We start from the raw sequence: 20,485 nt of genomic DNA on the forward strand, positions 1-20,485 counted from the left end.
GTGTGGAGGTAGTCCTGAAATCCAGAACCAACCTCCTCTGTGCCCACCCAAAAAAGATCCAATGTTTTTGTAAACATTAGAGATAACCCCCAACCTGAAACCTTTGCCTCTGCAAGACTGACCAACCCCTCTGTTTCCCATTGAGTGTTTCCAGTAACCTCTCTTCTAATGAAAAAAATCTAGAAATACAGGGGATTTGGGCCTCGACTTGGGCTTTGCTACTTATGTTCCTCCCAAGAGAACTTTAGTGTTGGACAAGGCTTGGGATGGGCATATGGACTGATCTATTCATAGGTTGCTTCTGAGCCTGCTGTTAGTTATTATAGGCCATAGGCTTGTGAAAGGATGTCTCCTCTATTTAGTAAGGCCAAAAATCTGAAATCAATTTTTATAGGAGTGAAGTGAGGTTGGGCTCAAGACAAATAGAAGAAAGACAGAGATGATGGGATGAGAATGTAGTATGCAATGGAAGAGGAAATATTATTGGAAGGAGAAAGGATTAATGAGAAAGAATCATTTAAATATTTAGGAACTATGATCTCCAATACAGGGTTTTTAGAATTAGTTTAGTGAAAGATTGAAAAATAAGCAAATCAGACAATGGGTAGGTTAAGTAAAATTTGGAAATCAAATCACCTGAAATTGCTTACAAAAATCAGACTATATATCAGTTTAGCGAGATCGATGTTACTATACGGGCATGAGTCATGGTATAACAATGAAACAATCTTCAATAGATTTAGTAGATTTGAGAAGAAAGCCCTCATTAGGATATGGAGATTTGAATGGCAGGACAGAATTAGAAATGACACTAAAGAGATTTATTGAGTGCCATGTGTGGATGAGACCATGAAGAGGGGTAGATAAAGATGGTTTGGGCATGCTCTCCACACTCCCCAAAAGAGATTGGTTCACCAAATGTTTAGCTGGGCTCCACATGGGACTAGAAGAGTTGAAAGACCCAGGCCTACATGGGTGAGGACTATGAAGCATGAGGTGGGAGATGAGGAATGGAGAAGTATTGAATTAGAAGCCCAAGATAGAGACGGCTGGCGAAATCTAACCGAGGCCCTTTGCGTCAATAGGCTTAGGAGGAGATGATGATGATGGAGATGACGAAATGACCATTGCCTCTGCATTGGCCACTAGAGCTTGGAGTAAAAAGAATTTACACTTTAGATCACTACTTTGTATAGGAATTCCTCCACCTTGATTTTCTCTAAATTGCAGGCATGCAGCATGTGGCTTCTCGCCTCAAACTTAGCTTCAACAAACTTTTAAAGCCTCACAAGTAGGCTTACAGAGTAACTTTACTTATGCCAAGGTGGCCGACTGAGTTCTTCCAATAGCTCCAATTTCAAAAGAAGACACGACAGACACAAGTTACAATTTCTGTCGGGCACTAAATTCTGCTTTCCTAAGATGGTCTGGAATTATGAAAACAGTCACCCAACTGATTGAAGCCTATTTGAGCTTCCCAATTTTTAGGGAGAAAGTTCCGTGAATCTCTCAAACCCTTTTGAATACACCCTTAAAAAAGGACTACATTCATTGGGCAGTGTGAGGTCTCCTATAAGCAGCATTTCCCTCATTAATTCAGAAGCCATCTTTGCCATTTTGGTCAAAAAGGGAGTTTTCTGGCCTGGCACTGTCATTCCAACCACCAAAGCATCGAGCAAATTATAGTCAAGAAGGAAACATCCAGCCTCTGATACTATCTTTTCTATAGTGTTTTAGTTTGGGATAGACATTGATACAGCTTGGAGTAGAAGCAATATGAACATAAGGGGAATTTCATAAAAATAATATAACACTATTGTTTCACTTTAAATACCAGATAAAAAAATATTGTAAAACCAGTATCTCTCTCATCCTTTGAGTTTAGGCTCCTTATCATCATTTACAAGATAAATAGTGGCTTACTAATAATAAGTATTATATGAACTAACCTTGACAATGGGTTAGAAACATTTGCAGACGTAATGTATGGCATGTCCCTGTCAACTCTTGGAGAAAGAGAAGTGTCTACAGCATTGTCATCTATGCTTTCGTTACCTTCACTTTGCTGACTGTAAAGAGAGAAGATTACAAATAAAATTTAAGACATCTTAGAATATATCTGGCTTCCATGATAAGTTTGATTGGGTGTGGTAACATTATTATTAACAATTAAAAATATCTAATAGCTACCAAAATAAAGCAATGCATAACACTTACAAACAACAAGGATCACCATTTATTATATGTTCATTTTTGGGTGAAAGCTAGAGATTTTTTCAGTGAGAATGCTCTTATTGTAATAATAATCTACAATGTCCTTGTCCATGAAACTTACTGTGCTATTGGCTGAAGAAAAAGTAAAGCTGAAGCTTTTTTTCTTCCATGAGAATGCATCTAATAATGATCTACAGTGTCAATGTCTGCTAAACTAATAGTTTTATTGGCTGAAAAAAGTTCACATTAATACAGTATGCCTTTGTTTACCTAAGCAACATACACTACATAGCTGTAAGTCCGTCAATGCTAAAAGCAGCTATAGTGTACAGTTGAAGATAGAACAAAACCAGACACAAGTATTTGTCTTTGTCAAAACCACTGTATACCATAAAGAGAGCGCCTTAACAAGATAATCCTCACTCAATCATTCTAAAGATATTCTCCCTTTCTGTCTTTATTTTTTGTGCTCTATTATCACTTGGTCATGATTAACATGGAGAGAGAAACATAAAATCCAATGCATTACTGGAGGTAATTTGCCTTTGAAATGAGATCAGACACCAGAAAAGATAATCGGAAGATTGTACAGACATGTGTAGCCTATACTGTGGATAGAAGTATGGTTAGTGAAGAGAGTACTGTAATTCATAAACACTATTCCATTCCTACTGCAATAGTGATGGCAGTGTATTATTAAGAAAGAGTAGGCTACTTGGTTGAATTAACAAACAAGATATGTTTCTTAAAAGCTTATTTGCAATCAAGCATGACATCTAGAATTCCAATTGCATTTCATTTAATCAGAAAAAACATTTTCGGTGAAACAAAATTTTTATGGGGATCCATTGTCCTATACCTGCTAACAATCATTTGATTTTTATAACTTCATCTCGATCATTTGCACCAAGCACTAGTTTTAGCAAGATCTAAATACAGTAATCACAGGCGTATACTTAAAAGATGGGATCACTATAAAGAAAGTAGGAAATAGGTAGGTCAAGGCACCTGCCACAAATTGAGATACTATCACCATAAAATTATGGTTCTTAAAAGATTGGCTTGACGTTTTGATGTTGGATCCTAGATTTTTGAGTGTACACAACCCTTAATAACCAGGTAAATTCCTTGCATATCACCCTCTTGACTCGCACATTTGACAACATTATGCATACTACAATTTATGCCCTCACTACTGTAAGTAGCTATTGTATCTGTTCAGTGGCTATTTACCCCAATGTTTAGGGTAAATAGGGTTATAGTGAACAGTTCTAGGAAAAGGACACCTCGAAATTAAAGTTCTTTAGTCTTGGTTAGTGCTAGAGCCTCTCTACTATAGACTTTCAATGCCCTGGGTTTCCTAGAGCGTGAACTCGAATACACTTTTCTAAATATTGGCTCTTCCTACTATTTTCTTCCTTATATCTTGGTTAGGCTTAACAAATAGGACAAGGATTCCTGGTAATTTAACAAGAACTTGCCTTTTCCATATTTTCCTTAATCTTAATTTTCAAAACTACAGTATTACTACTGCTCTTATCTCATTCATATTCATTAATGACACTAATGTTTTTTTCTGCGGGGGTTTCAGCTTGGCTTATGATAACAATGGCAATAATAATAATAATTATAATAATGACAATATAATAATATAATAATAATAATGATAATGATAATAATAATAATAATAATAATAATAATAATAATAATAATAATTTTAATGTCTTGCCAACAACAGAATTTTAATAAAATTTATTTCTTTACTCACCAGATGTTCTTACCAACATTCATTGTACTATAAGTTTTGGAAATGCAGCTTTGGTTGACAAGCTTAAAACTTATATTAGTAGTGGATTTGTATGACTAGCTCTCACATACAGTATCTCAAAGCTATAAATACAATGTAATGGCTACTGGTGACTGCCATGTTGTTTCCATTTTAATTTGTTTTACACTTATCATTACTGTATTGTTATAGTTTTTATCATCATCCTGCTAGAGAGTATCATGTTATTACTACAGTAATAAACAGTACTTGTATTTCTATACTCAGTAATTTAGTGTAGGTGCAGCCCATTAAAAAAGCATATACTGTACGTTTACTGTTTGAAAGAGATAGGTATATTAATATTTCCATTACTGTGTATGATTTACATGTACTGTACTGTACTATATTATTGCCAACAAAGTTGGGAGTAGGTTATGTTTCTGCCTGTTTATCTGTTTGCCCAATTGTTTGTTTGTGAACAACTTCCTGATCACAATTTTACTCATAGTAGTGAAAGTTTCAGGGATTAATTTTCATGTTGAGACATGCAAGTGATTCAATTTTGAAAGTCCTAGGTCAAAGGTCAAGGTCGAGCAAAAGGTCGACCGACATAACCCTAACCCCAAATTTGCACATAGTTGCCACACAGACTTCAAATATGCCTATGGTCTAAAATGACTGGGAAAGGCAAGCTGGTTTCGATAAATAAGCTGCCATAGCAGAGGTTTGTACTCTTGAGTGCTTTTCTAGTTCACTGCTGTAGTGTATTTTACATTTAAAGTACAATTACAGATATGTCCATATTATCAGTGGAATCCTGCAACTACAGGGGTCATAGGAGCATAATCACCACGGATAAGGATGTTTAACTTACTACTGTAGTGATTATATTATACAATTAAAGTACTGTAATATATACTACAGTACAATGGCTGAACTATGCAAAAACAATGTACAACAGTGCTATTTAGAGCATTAGCCAACTGCATGAAATATAAATCAGAACCCAAGATAGCTCAAGACACTAAAAGTAACCTTTAGATATTGAAGAGCAGAAAAAAAACATGACTGCTAATTCTAATAAATTCTCTCAGCTGATAAGCCCATGAAGGGAGAATTTTTTTTTCTATAGCAGTGAGAGATGCTACAGTATATTAGGACCATTGGTATTCGACAAGATTTCCCCATGGCTCGACGCCCAGGCTGGCCAAGTTTCCTACGACGACCTGAAAACGAAACTCATCGGTATCTACTCACTCTCCGTTTCAGCAAGGGCACAGAAAGTCCTGGACCTCGCCGGCAAACCCATGGGTGACACCTCTCCTGTCGAGGCATGAGAAGAGTTAACGGGCCTGCTAATGCTCCCCGAAACCGACAGCAACGGCCGACGGCGCAAGATTAGTCTATCTCGCGAGATTTTCCATCGACGCCTACCGCAGGACGTAAGGGCCCATTTGACGGACGCCGACACGCTTCCGATGAACTAACTCCTGTCGAAGGCTCAGAAGCTCCACGAGGCCTCCAAAGCATCTCGCCTCGGGGCATCATCAGTATCGTCTTCGTTCTCCTCCTTCAGCTGCTCTTCCATAGACTCTTCAGCAACGGCTCCCGACGACGACGACGAGATCAACGCTCTAGCAAGAAGGAAACTACCGCAACCAACACGTCCGAACCCTAGGCCTAACCCTGCATGGTGCTTCTACCACCAACAGTTCGGCAGCGACGCCAAGAAAGTAGGGCACCGTGCAACTTCCCTAGAAGATGACGCCAGGAGAGACCACCTACCACCATCGCAGCTGCAGGAAACCAAAACAAGAATGGTTTCTATATCCTCGACACCGACTCCAACCATAGACTCATGGTCGACACCGGCGCTATGCAGTCAACGTTCCCGCCGTCACAAGCCGACCTAGACCGTGGTCCCATCAAAGACGCCTCCTCACTCGTCGCCGCCAACTGGTCTCCCATACAGTGTTATGGGACCAGGACCCTCAGGATATCTATCATGGGCCGTTCGTATTCCTGGCCCTTCGCCATTGCTGACGTCAGTCGCCCCCTTCTCGGTGCAGATTTCCTCGCTCACCACAGACTACTTGTCGACGTTGCTGGGAAACGCCTCATCGACACAGGAACCTGCCAGTCCCGCGCCCTAAGAGCCGGCCCTGCCACAATGTCCGTATCCGCTGTAATGACGCAGCCCTACGCCGACCTCCTGCAAGAATTTCCAGACGTTTTCAAGCCCGAGCTCCGACACTCGCCGGGATCCCCCTCGAAGCACGGGTTCTACCACCACATCACAACAACGGGACCTCCTACTCACGCCAAATTCCGCCGCCTCCCGCCCCAGAAGCTGAAGGACGCCAAACGCGCCTATGAGGACATGGAACGCATGGGTATCTGTAAGAAAGCATCGAGCCCCTGGGCATCTCCCCTACACATGGTAAAGAAGCCTGACGGGACCTGGAGACCTTGCGGCGACTACAAGCGCCTCAACCTCATCACAACGCCCAACCACTACCCCCTGCCCAACATGCAAGACCTGATGAATGCGTTTCATGGCACGAAATACTTCACCAAGATGGACCTTCTCAAGTCTTACTTCCAGGTTCCCGTATTTCTGGAGGACATCCCGAAAACTGCCATTGTGACACCGTTCGGATCCTACACCTTCGCATACTCAACCTTCGGTCTACGCAATGCAGGGGCGACCTTCCAACGACCAATGGATAGCATTCTGGGCGACCTACCATTCTGCGTCTGTTACGTCGACGACATCCTGATATTCTCAAATACCAAGGAGGAACACCGGAGGCACGTCTGCGTCGTCCTCAAACGCCTACAGGAGAATGGCCTGGTCGCACATTTCGACAAATGCACGTTCGGCGCGGAAGGAGTGGACTTTCTCGGTCATCGCGTATCCTCGTGCGGGGTAAAACCCATGACAACCAAGGTGGACGCCATCAGAAAGTTCCCGATACCTACGACCACCCGCTAACTTCAGGAGTTCCTGGGGATGGTTAATTACTACAGGAGCTTCATCCCCAACGTCGCACAGACCCTGACACCCCTCGACGACGTCCTGAAGGGAAAGGCGAAGAAACTTGAGTGGGGTTCTCCCCAACAAAACGCATTCACCCAGACAAAGGACGCCCTCGCAAAAGCCACCACCCTGGCTTATTTCGACGATAACGCACCCCTGCGACTGACGACCGACGCCAGCAACGTCGACTGTAGGGCTGTGCTGGAACAGCTCGTCGATGGTTCTCCTCGACCTCTGGCATTCTTCAGCAGGAAATTGAAACCCGCCGAAACAAGATACAGCACCTTCGACAGGGAACTCCTCGCCGTCTACCTCGCCGTCCGCCACTTCAGGCACATCCTGGAGGGCACACCCTTCACAATCGCGACGGACCATCAACCCCTCGTACACGCCTTCACAAAATCGACAGACGCATGGTCCTCCCGACAACAACGTCATCTCGCAGCAATCGCCGAATTCGGGTGCACCATAAGCTACGTTCCCGGAAAGAAAAACCCAGTCGCGGACGCCCTTTCAAGGATTGAAATCGACGCAATCCACCTGGGAATCGATTACGCCAACCTCACATCCGAGCAGCGCACCGACCAAGAGGCACAGGATCACCTGACGGGGCCATCCGCGCTCAAGATAACTGCGATTCCCCTCGGGCCTGCAGGAGTAACTATCCTCTGCGACACCAGCACCGGCCGCCCACGTCCCTGGATTCCAGCTTCCTGCAGAAGAAAAATATTCGACATCATCCATGGACTTTCACACCCCTCGGGACGCACCACTGCTCGCCTTCTGTCTGAAAAGCTCGTCTGGCCAGGGATCAAAAAGGACACTCGGGAATGGGCGAAGACATGCATCAACTGCCAATCAAGCAAAATCAGCCATCACACCGAATCGGGGATAGGTAATTTTCCCCAACCGCAAAGACGTTTCGGTCACATACACATCGACGTCGTGGGACCATTGCCGCCTTCGGGATCTGCTCACTACCTGCTGACAATCAATCATCGATCGCTCCACGAGGTGGTTGGAAGCATCACCGATGACCGAAGCTACGACCCAAGCATGCGCCGAAGCCCTTCTGTCAAGCTGGGTGAGCAGATTTGGGCGTTCCTGACGACATCACGACAGACAGAGGCCCCGCTTTCCTGTCGGAGATATGGCTCGCTCTGGAAAACCTGATGGGAACGACTCCACAGCACCACGGCATACAACCCCGCAGCAAACGGCATGGTCGAACGAACTCATCGCGCCCTCAAGGCGTCCCTGATGGCGAGCTGCACCGACGGGGACTGGTAATCACGACTTCCTTGGGTACTCCTCGGCCTTTGCACCGCCCCTCGCGCAGATGGCGAGCCATCGCCCGCCGAAAAGGTTTACGGAAAAGTGCTCGCAGTCCCCAGCGAATTCTTTCCCACATCAACCGACGACACGCAGCTGGATCATCTTAGGGACATCACCAGGAAATTCAGGCCATGTCTTAAAACTTACCAGGACAGAACTAAGCATTTCAAGCCAAAGAACCTGGATGACTGCGGGTATGTTTTCGTCCGTGTTGACGCTCATCGACAGCCGCTAACCAGACCTTATCGAGGCCCCTACCGAGTAATCAAGAAAACGACGAAAGCCTTCCTTCTCGACGTGCATGGCCAAGAAGACTGGGTCTCAATAGATCGCGTGAAACTGCCGTTTCTCGAAGGAAGCGACACTGCCTCCGCGGGACCTGGCAGATCCAGAGTGCCACCTCAAAACAATTCGCCCAATGAGAAGAAAAGCAACAAACGACGACAAGATGTAGCGATCCATACGCCGACCGCCGCCGCGCCCCTCCGTTCAAGAACAAGAGGAACCCTCCGACGCCCGAAACGATACGAAGATTAGTCTCATCAGCCCTCTATGCCGCCTGATGTCTTGGGGGGGGGGGAGTACTTGTAAGGACATCACCGAATTCTCTATTTTATTTAAATTCTCCTTTCGCCACACCGTGGCTAACTGTATACTGTATATTTATTCCGCTCGCTCAGAGCTACAATTTCATGTATTTATTATTTCATTACCTATTTCTATTGACTTGTAATTCAAGTATTTGTACGTGTGAAAAAACCACACATATTTTGGCGGTTAGTTCAAGCCGAATTGGCGCCTGCGCGCATGCTACATTTCCGTCCGCACCCTGTATTATATTTCCACGTATGTTTGAATAAACTGTCAGTTGTCGTTGGTGATAGCTCGTCTCACTGTCCTTACAATAGCATTAAAAGAGAAGGGCAATTTTACCATTTGTAGTGATTTAAGAAGTGTCCTTTAAGCTTTAAAATTTTCTAATTATTGACCTGGAAGGTATAACAGTTCGATTTTGCTGGGTTCCGACAAACGTAGATGTCTCTGGAAATGAAGAGGCAGATTCACTGGCAAAGAATGCTGCAGCCAAGTTGATATCAAGAAGGTATCCCACACTCTCTAATGATTTTTTACCAGCAATTAAGAATTTTATTTATAACAATTGGCACCAGCATTGGGATAGTTTAACTAAAGATAAGATGAAATTGTAATTCTTATATCCCCTTGGAGGTATAATGGGATGCCCCGAAAATGGGAGACAACTCTTTGTTGTCTACGCATTGGTCACACTCGGATGACACACGAGTTTCTGCTGGCTGGCCAACATCAACCATATTGCGCCAAATGTTTGATACCCTTGACAGTGAGATATTTGGTGACTGAAAGCCCCACTTATAGCACAGAAAGAATTAGATATCTGTTTGAGGCTTGGAGCGAAGATGGCAGGTTGATCCTTGCCAAGATCTTTGGACATGTGTCATACAATGCTAATGGCATTTTTAAATTTATGTCAGAAGCACATCATCCTAATGCTATTTAACTTTTATGACATATTTACTTTTCTGGGTTTAATTGAACATTCTTTTAATCTTCATTTATGATAAATGATATCGGCGTCAATGACCTTCAATTTCAGGATGCCAGAGAACTTCAAATCATTCATTCATTCATACGACACCATGCAATTCACTAACAAACCTGTTAAAAACTTCATATGAGCATGGACAGCTCTACTAAAGAGGAAATATCTATCCTTTTCAGTCTAAATGCCTTCCTAAGTCCGAGTGATAGCCGAGACTGAGTAGAGTTTTATCCTCTTGGAGTTCAGAGTAAAATTAGGCAATTAGGGGGTATAGTGGTTCTGAGTGAAGAGACCCCTTCCCCGACACCAACCGCAAAGGTTCGCCCACTTTACCTGATAGACTGAGGTCGAGGATCTCCTGGGTAACCAGACATCTGCTTTACCATTGGTGGCAAAACACACACTCAGTGAGAGATGCTGGATTACTTCCAGGTGAAGTTTAGGGATCCTACTGCTTGATGGCAAATCTGAGCCTATGGTTCATGCAGAAAATCGTGGAAGGGAGGAGCTCCCTTGGAACCTACGTCAGCAGTAGGAGGAGATACAGGTACCATTCTGCCTGGTGCCATAACAGAGCTATTAACGTCATGGATAGGCTGATTGCGGATTTTGCACTGTTGAGTTTCTTCATTAGGCAGAATGGGGAAACGCGTAAACATCCTAGTTGTCCTACGGAAGTTGGAAAGCATCCTGAAAATACTGTCGGTGGGACATACTGGCAACCAGTACACAAGAAGCTTCCGGTTGAGGGATGTCGCAAACAGGTCTATTGATGGCGAACTGCACAAAATCCTTTTGTTTGCTCTGAGTTTTCCTGTTCAGATTGTCTGCCAAGATGTTCTTTTGCTGGATAAGAACCGGGCTGACAAAGAGATCCCATTATTCTCTGTCCATTGCTGGATATCGATGGCTAGTTGACAAAGTTGCCATGAAATAGTACCTTCTTGCTTGATTACATATGCCACTAAAGTTGTATTGTCAATCACAAACACTACCAAGTGCCTCGAGAGATGTTGAAGAGCAAGGTGCGTTGCTTTCAACTCCAACTATGTGGTATTGCTGATCATACTCGGACCACAACCCCATAGCCCACATGTTGTAGCAGGTGAGTGCCCTCTTCTTTTGATACATCTTTGCTGATCATAAAGTCAGGAGGGGAAGAAAGATCTTTGAATTTGAATCCAGGATCCATCAACTCTGGTCTTTCCTTTGCTCCTACCCAGCCAGCATGAGATTTCCAGGAGGATCCCTGCTCCGAGATCTAACGGTCTTCAGCTGCCACTGAAGTGACCACATGCGAAGGTGACTGGTGGTCACTAGATGTTCTAATGATGCCAGGTGACCCAACTGACACAGCCACAAAACAATTTGTGGCAAGCTTCGCATCAGGAACATCGAGCCACTTCTCTGAATCTTGCAATTGTTTCTTGTGACGGGAAGACTTTTCTTTGTATCTGTCTACATTTCAAGATGTACCAGGTTCTGCTTGGGTTCCAAAAGGGACATCTCCAAGTTTACCATAACCCCCAGATCACGGCAGAACTCGCGAAGCATGGCTCAACGTCTGAGAAGGGTCTCCACCAAATCCACCAGCCAGTCAATTAGATAGTAAAGAAAACTAATGCATCCAAGCTGAAACCAAGTCAAACACTCAAGTGAATACTTGAGGGGCTGTTGAAAGACTAGAGCACAGCACCTAAAATGGTAATGATTTGGAAGCATCTCTCTTTATATCCAACACGATCGTGGAGTCTCTGTCTTGCTGCCTGTACGACTGAGATTTCGGTCTTCATCCTGAACGAAGTCTAAAGAACAAACTTGTTTAGGATCAAGGGTCTACGACTGGTCTCCAGCCTCTAGATGCCTATCCTGCGAGAAAGAGTTGACTGAAGCAGCCTGGTGGACCCGCTGAGGGCCTCTTGGAGAGCTTCCTTCTCCATCATAGTCGGGACTTCTGCCTGTAGGGCTCTGTGCTTCACCAAACCCTCTACAAAAGACAACCTCAGAGGATGAATCTGGGGAGGGGAAGAGCTTATGAATGGGACAATATAACCCTTGCGTAGGACACTGACTGTCGAGGGTTTGGCAAGGTGTCATTTCCACCGCTGCAATCTGAGCTACAGGCATCCTCCCCCACACGAGGTATAGTATGAGAAATACTCCCTCTAGAGAGAGAGCACAGTTTACCTTTACCAGCCCCCCCCCCCTTGTCTTTTCTGCTTCTTGCCCTGATAGGGCAGCTTGTAAGGGTTGGGCTTCTTGACAGCATTCTGCCCCGACGTTATCCTTGCAGCCTTACCTCGCCACAGGAGATGTACTGATTCTCACACTACCAGTGGTAAACGTAATGGTTGTTGTTGACACCTTGTTAAAAGTTTTATAACCATATTCCAACACAACGCTGATTTTTTCTCCAATGTAAAGATTTGAAAAGTTTGTATTTTGTGTAGGAAATAATAAAGGTTGAGAGCATAAACTTTTAATTTTTTATTTCAAGGCTGGGAAGCTTGCACCTAATAGATATCAGTGTTATAAATCTCAGGTAAGCTTCATAGAAATAATAAGGATTTCCATTTGTGTAAGAATGCGACACAATAACCATGTACAACACATTCTTTTAAAAAAATTACATCTTTCTTTCTTAATGAAGTTATAAATCCTATAAGAGAAATACTGTAATTATAATTTTACACAATAACATTATCATAACTAATAAAAAATTCAATCTTCTAGAATTTCTGGTGATGACTTATGATATCGAAATAGAAATCATAGAAATAATGAATAAAGGGATTTTGACGAAGGAAAAATCTATTTCTGGGCGAGAGACCTGTGCCGCCCAGTGAAATACTCCTAGAGCACTATTTCTAAGGAATATAACTGCTATATATTACCAGAGAAAAAAAGCATAGGAATGCCAGGTTGAACCCAGCTCGCTCACCTATATAAGGTGTCGGTATAAAATACTGGGGCGTGATAATTCACAACCAGAGGTCTCGCACTATTTAGATATCTCCTCTTCAAAATCCCCGCCACAGCGAGGTGCCGTTCAACACTACTACCACTAACCCAACCCACGCCAGTGACGTCACTCCTCATAGCACCCAAGGTTTGGGGCCCATGTTGGGAGGGAAGTCAAGGGAGGGTTCACTGGGCGGCACAGGTCTCTCGCCCAGAAATAGATTTTTCCTTCGTCAAAATCCCTTTTCTGGGCTCCGACCTGTGCCGCGCAGTGAAATAGTACCAGAGAAATGGTCCCAAATCTTGGAACAATACCTGAGGAAGTAACAAAATCCAAAATAACAGGTAAGAGGATAGCAAGACATAGTTGATTAAGGTTCACTATGTTCAGGAGGAATCACATTCCCTGCTGCCACTGTAGCAAATATAAGGCTTCCAGAGGTTTTAAGCAGTGGCGTTTAAATACTGTTGGAGACTTCCGGCCTGTATATTTAGTAAGTCCAGTGAAGTTCATAGTAATTAACTGAGGTAGCTACAGCTCATATATCATGGACGTAAGGGAGTGATGTGGGAATGATTCTAGGTAGCCCGTTAATGAAATGCAGAATCTTCTGTCTGAGTCCTTTCAGGATGATGGTTCTTCACCTTCTCTAATGGTAAGGGCCCCGAGGACTGAACGGGAGATATGTTTAAGTAGGCTTCCAGAGTGTTTACTGGACATAAAGATGGGTCCTGCGGAAGTGGGACAATCTTCCAGGGGAACCGTCTGTCCTGGGGGTCCTCATTTTTGCTAAAAATCTTTTGTCAGGGGAAAGGAGTACTTCCCCTGACGAGAGAAATTCAATATGACCTGGATCTCTAGACAAGGCTGAAAGTTCTGATATTCTGGCGCCAGAAGTCAGGTTCATTAAGAACAAGGATTTCCTAACCAATGGAATATAATGGCAAGTCTCGTTAAGAGTGTCTGAAGCCAACTTAAGTACGTCATTCAGAAACCAGGAAACTGAGCAATGGTGAGTTGATGGTTTCAATCTGGCGCAGGTTCTCGGGATGGATGAGAAGTATGAATCTGTAAGGGCAATATTAAAGCCAATTGTAAAACCTTCAAGGCTGACTTAATTTGTGGTAATAGTACAAGTCTCTAAGTCTGATTCAAATAAAATTCTGAAGAAGGTTACTGTCAGATTCATAGTCATTGTCTCAACCTTTGAGTCCCTTAAAAGCTGGCAAGTTTCATAACAGCCGAATCATACTGTCGAAGGGTGGATCCCCTCTTATCTGATTCTAAAAATAACGTATTTGAGGATCAATATCTGCACCTCTTGAGCTGCAAATTTCATAAAGTCCAGAAAGGTAGGGCATTCTGAATTTGAGGAAGCTAACACACAGCGAGTTGTACTGCTTGTGTTTGTATTGGATTGGGGATCTGTCGAGGTGGAGAACCAGTTCCACCAGAAGGGGAAACCCGTTGTGCTTGGGCCAGATGGGGACTACTAGAGCAACTTGGCCTTTGAAAGTCCTGAGCTTGTCTAACACTTTCATCGACAGATTTATTGGTGGGAATAGGTAAATTCTCTCCCAAGTGTTCCAGACTAATGATAGTGCGCCTGTGGCGTAAGCCCGAGGATCCGGGCTGGGAGCTACGTAGCACTCTAGTTGTAGTTGGACTTTGTTGCAAACAGATCTAACTGGAGATCCGGAACCTGAGAAAGAATCCAACTGAAGGACATTGGGTCTAGTGACCACTCCGACTCCAGCGGAGTTGTCCTCGAAAGTGCGTCCGCCACTATCTATCTAGAAGAAACCTGATATGTTGGTTTTTGGCTGGAGCCGGTTGCTTAAGGTAAAAAATACCGCCATGGCTTCTAAAACATTGATATGAAGTTGGCGGAATATTGTCGACCATAGTCCCAGGACTTTCGTGTACTGAGAGTATCCCCCCCCCCGCCTGTTAGGGAGGCGTCTGTGTAAATGACGAGCTTGGGGGTGGATATTGTAAGGAAACTGATTTGCCAGATTTTGACCTTTGTCCATGGTTGAAGTCTTTTCTTCAGAATTGGTTGGAGTCGAGCCCTTTGTCTCGATATTACTCGTTTTCCTGGAGCACCATACTCGGCTTATATCTTTCAGTCTGGCCTTCAGTAGTATATCTGTTACTGAGGCAAACTGGAGGGCACCCAGGATTCTCTCTTGATTTCTTCTGGAAGACAATTTGTCTTTGAGAAAACTTATTGTGTTTTGCTATATCGTTCCTCTTGGCTGTTGGGAGACAGAGTGTGGGAGCATAGAACCCATTGAATCCTAACCATTGAAACTTGTCCTCGGGACCAAACGAGATTTCTCGAAGTTGATTTGGAACCAAAACTGTTGTAAGAGATTATCACTCTGTAGTTGCTGTGAGGCAGTTTGCCTAGTTGAAGCCTAGAAACGGACGAAAATGCCTTGCTTTCGGAACATGATAGCAAACGTCTGCAAGATCCATAGGGGAGGTGACGGCCCCACAGAGAAGCAAGGTCCGCACCTGAGAGATGGTCAGCATGTGAAACTTGTCGCATTAAATGTAAGAATTCAGAAGCGACAGGTCTAGGATTACTCTTCGCTATTCTGAGTCTTTCTTTGGCCCGCTGAACAAGTGATCCTGAAATTACAAACGATTTACTTTCTTTATTGCTTCCTTTTGCAATAAATCGTTTTCATATGAGACTAGCTCTTCCGTTGGATGTTGATGAAAACTGGTTGGTGGAGGGGGCCATTCTATCCAACTCCACCCCAGACCTTTGGAAATTATACTGAAAGTCCAAATGTTGAACGTTCAACGGTTCCGGAAGATGTAAAGTCCTACCCCTACCTGAGAACCCCCAATGATTTGCTGCGGATTTACCTCCTCGGCCTCGAGAGTAGCTGTTGCGAAAAGTTCCTCTCGAGCTAGCGCCTCTGGGGCGCTGGTAACCCTGGAAAGCACCCTGAGTTTCAAAGGTGGGCCTAAGGGCTGGGGAAGTAGCATAGGAGGTAGTTGCTACTTAGGACTGAGGAACCAGCACGTATTGCTGTTGGGGTTGACCCTTCGAAGTGAAAGGTTGACTCCCTTGTGCCACCGGGATGGTTTGAACCACCTGTTGGGACTGCCGGTTTGGAAGGAATGGAAAGATCTCAGACTCTTTCTACCTCGAGATTGGTTGCTGGCCGGTTCGAACTTGTGCTTGGGGACTAAGCCCATCGAACCTTGAGGCTCTGATTGACCCTAGCAGCTCCAGACTGGGGCTTTAATGAGCTTGTTAGGCTCATGTCTGATAGTGGCCTCAGACAAGACATGCCTACAGCAACGACGTCTGGCCGCAAAGAAGTCGTAGGAATCAGACAGTAAGGTTTGAAGTAATGACTTTGTCAAGACCTTAAAAGGTGGTTCTTCTTCATACATTAAAGAGGTCTTTTCTGCCATTGTAGCCGAGTTGATAGGTCCACTCAGGCGCATACAGGCTTCGAGCTCGAGGCATATCAGAGATTCCGGAAGCCTGGGTAGCCACTCACTGAACTGAATGGGAGCACAGTCAGCGCTTAATTTACCCAATGTGAAGGTCGCCGGGGCGTTAGCCCAGCAATCGTGATCCCCCAGGGACAGGAGGGAGGTCGGATGCGTTTCCTTCAGCTGCGGTAACGGCTTGTCCTCGTTTATTGCCTGCCGAGCAAGGTCCGATATCTTAGTGACACACGGAGTAGGGGTTTACTCCTCCACTAGAAACATCGTGTACGGGCTCTTGTGAGGTGTTAACGTAGTGTTAACACACTCCCACTCGTTTAAGGGCCGGACCCAGGTGGACTGAGCCTGCCCCTTTGGGTACATTTTGGTTTCTTTGGGGACCTTGTCAAACCTTACGAGTGTCTCCTCGGTAAGGCATGCGAAACTAGAGAGAGGGAACTGTAGACCCGGCGGGTAGAATTCAAAATCTTCTACAGTCCGGGTGCCAAACCCTTCGATGGTTAACATACCATCTTTGAAGGGAGAGCGCAAGGCCCCCTTCCACGGATTGCTTTCGACGAATTCCGGGAGCCTAGAGGCATCCGGGATGATATATTGTGCTGTTGAGGTAGCCCATAACAAATGAGACCCTGTATGAGGCTATCTGGTTTAGCACTCACTTCCCCCTAATGGGCAATAATTCCATTCAATTGTCAAGTTCACAGAGGCACCAGGAATCTTCCATCCTATAATCGTGGTGACTCGGTATGTGACACGAGGTTTGAGCCAGTGAGCTACAGAGGTCCGTAAATTATATATATATGTATATATATGGATAAATATCAGCACAACATCGTGTTCAAATAGAAATAAATTTCTACCTCATCCCTGGGATCGGTCGCTGGCCTCTTCTAATGAAAGGTCAGGTTGAAACTAACCATGCCACGAGAGGCCATGCATCAATCTTGAAAGGGCTGCCGGATCGAAGGGAGCCTCCGGGGTCGTAGGTTTCAGGCCGGGCTTCGCTCTCGGCCCAAGAGAAGTCTTAACTGGTTTGGTGATTTGGAAGACCTGTGAGTCTTTGGTAGGGCTGGCAGGTAGCTTTAACTTTAGGGACAACGGGACGTGGCCCGACATCAGCCACGTGCTTCCTTGAAAACCCTAAAAGGAAGAGACACAGGATCTCTTTGCCCTGACACTCCAGGCAAACCCGCCAACCCAGATCTAAAGAGTCGCCAAGGTAGAAGTCATGGAAGACTGCGAGCTCCGAAAGAGGGTATATCGTTACTAATGAACAAGGTAACTCCGTTGGGAATGTAAAATAAATAGATCGAGAATAAATGTTTAAATCGATCAATCACAAAGGAAATAAAATGAAAATCCCAAAATAATATATCCGAAGTTATAATTATAGATAGTAACGACAGGGGCACCTACAGTGTCCCATAGTAGGGTAGTAACCCAAAAAGATCCGGGTGTTCCGAATTCTTAAAATAGACCGGTATGAAACCGGGACAAAAGGCTATGAACAAAATTTCGGACCGGTATAATAACCGGGGAGAAAACTTTCATAAATTAACTGACATTGTCAAAATAATTCCATAAAAGGTGAAGATTATCAATGAAATAATATTGTCATAGCGCGAAATATACTATCCCGTCGGTACTGGGAAAGTATAGAATATCATAAAGATACATAAGTATCCCATAGCAGGTCAGTAACCTAAAGAGATCCGGATGCTCCGAATTCTTGAATTAGACCGATATGAAATCGGGACAAAAGACTATGAACAAAATTCAGATCGGTACAGTAACCGGGGAAAAACTTATCATAAATTAACTGACTTTGTTAAAACAATTCCATAATAAGTTAAGGTTATCAATGAAAAAATATTGTCATAGCGAGAAATATACTATCCCGTTGCTACTTGGGAAGTATAGAATAAAATAAAGATACGTGAGTGTCCCATAATAGGTTAGTAACCTAAAAGGATCCGGGTGTTCCGGGTTCTTAAAGTAGACCGATATGAAACCGGGACAAAAGGCTATGAACAACTCTAGGACCGGTTTAGTAACCGGGGAATAACTTATAAATAAACTGACATTGTTAAAACAATCCCGTAATAAGTTAAGGTTATCAATGAAATAATATTGTCATAGCTTGAAATACACTATCCCGTCGCTACTTGGGAAGTATAGAATAAATTACAGATACGTGAGTATCCCATAATAGGTTAATAACCTAAAAAGATCCGGGTGTTCCGAATTCTTAAAATAGACCGATATGAAATCGGGACAAAAGGCTATGAACAAAATTTCGAACCGATATAGTAACCGGGGAAAAAATTATAAAAATTAACAGACATTGTTGAAACAATTCCGTAATAAGTTAAGATTATCAATGAAATAATAATGTCATAGCGAGGAATATACCATCCCGTCATTACCAGGGAGGTATAAAATAAAAAGGGATGAAAAAGGATGCAAAAAACAGTGATGAATAAATATAATCAAAACTAGTTCCGGGGCCGGGGAACAGGGTTGGTAAAGTAAACTTAAAGTAACTTGAAGTAAACTTAAAAGTAACTTAAAGTAAACTTAAAGTAACCTAAGATACATCCTTAAAATACATAAATAGAAAACTCCAGTTATGATCTAAAACTAATGTCTGTAATTGAATAGGGCTCCCGGAGGGAGGATATTAATCAAAACTGTGTCAGTGTCAACAGATCTTGTATTTAAGAGCTCGGAGGCTCCGATGTCTGATGATGGGAGGGTACCACGGGAGAGCGCGGGGGAGCCAATGGAACCCCCACTACCCAACCAGAGGTACCGGGACGAAGGTAATGATTCATGTAGAACATAATATAATGATATAGGATATTAATAAGTCCTATGCGGACGATAATAGCAGGAGTTACCGTAGGTGGGGACACTCCTAATTTAAGTGCTCATTCTTACAACCATAGCTAAAAGCAAAAGTTACACCAAGGTGCAGTCATACCGACTAATCACGTGTGATAGTCCCCGGTGGTCCCGGCCCTCCCCCTCCCCCGACCGATGGCCAATCGGGGCGACGGGAGGGGAGGAGACGAAACAGCCCGGTATGAATGAATGAGACTTAAGTCACACCCCGTGGGTACACTCAGTCCTCAATATGTCGGAACGTTGAGGGAAGACTGAGGAACAAGCATACTTGACCCGTATGTCATAACCAACAACCATCGAGTGAGAGGAAGGGTGTACACTGGAGGAGGGGGGGATGGAATAGCCTCCCCAACCTGTGGGGGGGGGGTATGGTACCGGGGAATCACCAGTGCGTAGTGGTAGACAGGGCTACCAACTGGAGATCCCCTCAACATGACATGAAAATCCCAAAAATATGATCATAACGGAGTAAAGCAATAAATATAATATCAATGCACAAATACATAAAAATAATTAATGAATTAAAAGCGAAATCACGTAAGTAAGGTTAGGCATTCAGAAATAATATGGCGAGAGAGGGACTCGGGCGAGTGGTAAGGGAGGAGCATGACGCCATCAGCAGATGGAAAGCAGGGGTACCAACCTAGTTACTGAACCGGTAGATCGAACAGTAAAAACAACAAAATACGCGAGTCCCACTCGAACCAAATATAAAACTAGGTGGAGCGTACGAAATAAAACTAAAATGTTTAATAATAATAAGTGAGATGGTCGTCTTCCTAGAACTAGCGAAACAATCTCAAAGGTGACGCAATCCACCACATGCACGAATGCAGGCATACCAACATAACCTACTCCTTGATGAAACGCTAACACTGATATCATAGGATAACATAAAATTAATGCTAGATGAAAGCATAAAGACGGTGTACTATATAAATGTAAGGAAAAAACTCCTAAAAGTTCGAACAAATATTAATGACTGACGAACTAACGAGAAAAAGGGCAGAGCCGAACCATGAACGGTAAGAACGGGGACGCCGTTCATATATAAACACTTCTCCATTAATAAAAACAGAGGTTACACTGCCCAATCTCGCTAACATTCATGGATAAAGTACTTAACTTCGATGGGGTATCATGGGAATCGGCCATCGATTATAAAATAATGATAAATCCAAGGATAAACGAGAAAAAAACATG

The 20,485-nt window shown here is 43.8% G+C and overlaps 1 protein-coding gene across 6 annotated transcripts in view; it reads right to left on the minus strand.

The window, feature by feature from the left end:
* The window catches only part of Cad88C (cadherin-88C), a 372,106-nt gene that overhangs the window by 21,141 nt on the left and 330,480 nt on the right, over positions 1 to 20,485 (minus strand). For all 6 annotated transcript variants that reach the window (XR_011039409.1, XR_011039408.1, XM_068346033.1 and 3 more), the window contains exon 34: positions 1,950 to 2,069. Coding sequence is in view for 4 of the 6 variants with exons in the window: in XM_068346033.1 (XP_068202134.1) it covers positions 1,950 to 2,069 (120 nt within the window). In the remaining 2 variants the exon portion in view is untranslated. The remainder of the gene's footprint in view (positions 1 to 1,949; positions 2,070 to 20,485) is intronic.

The sequence above is a fragment of the Palaemon carinicauda genome, chromosome 22 (genome assembly GCF_036898095.1).
Source record: "Palaemon carinicauda isolate YSFRI2023 chromosome 22, ASM3689809v2, whole genome shotgun sequence".
Taxonomy (NCBI): domain Eukaryota; kingdom Metazoa; phylum Arthropoda; class Malacostraca; order Decapoda; family Palaemonidae; genus Palaemon; species Palaemon carinicauda.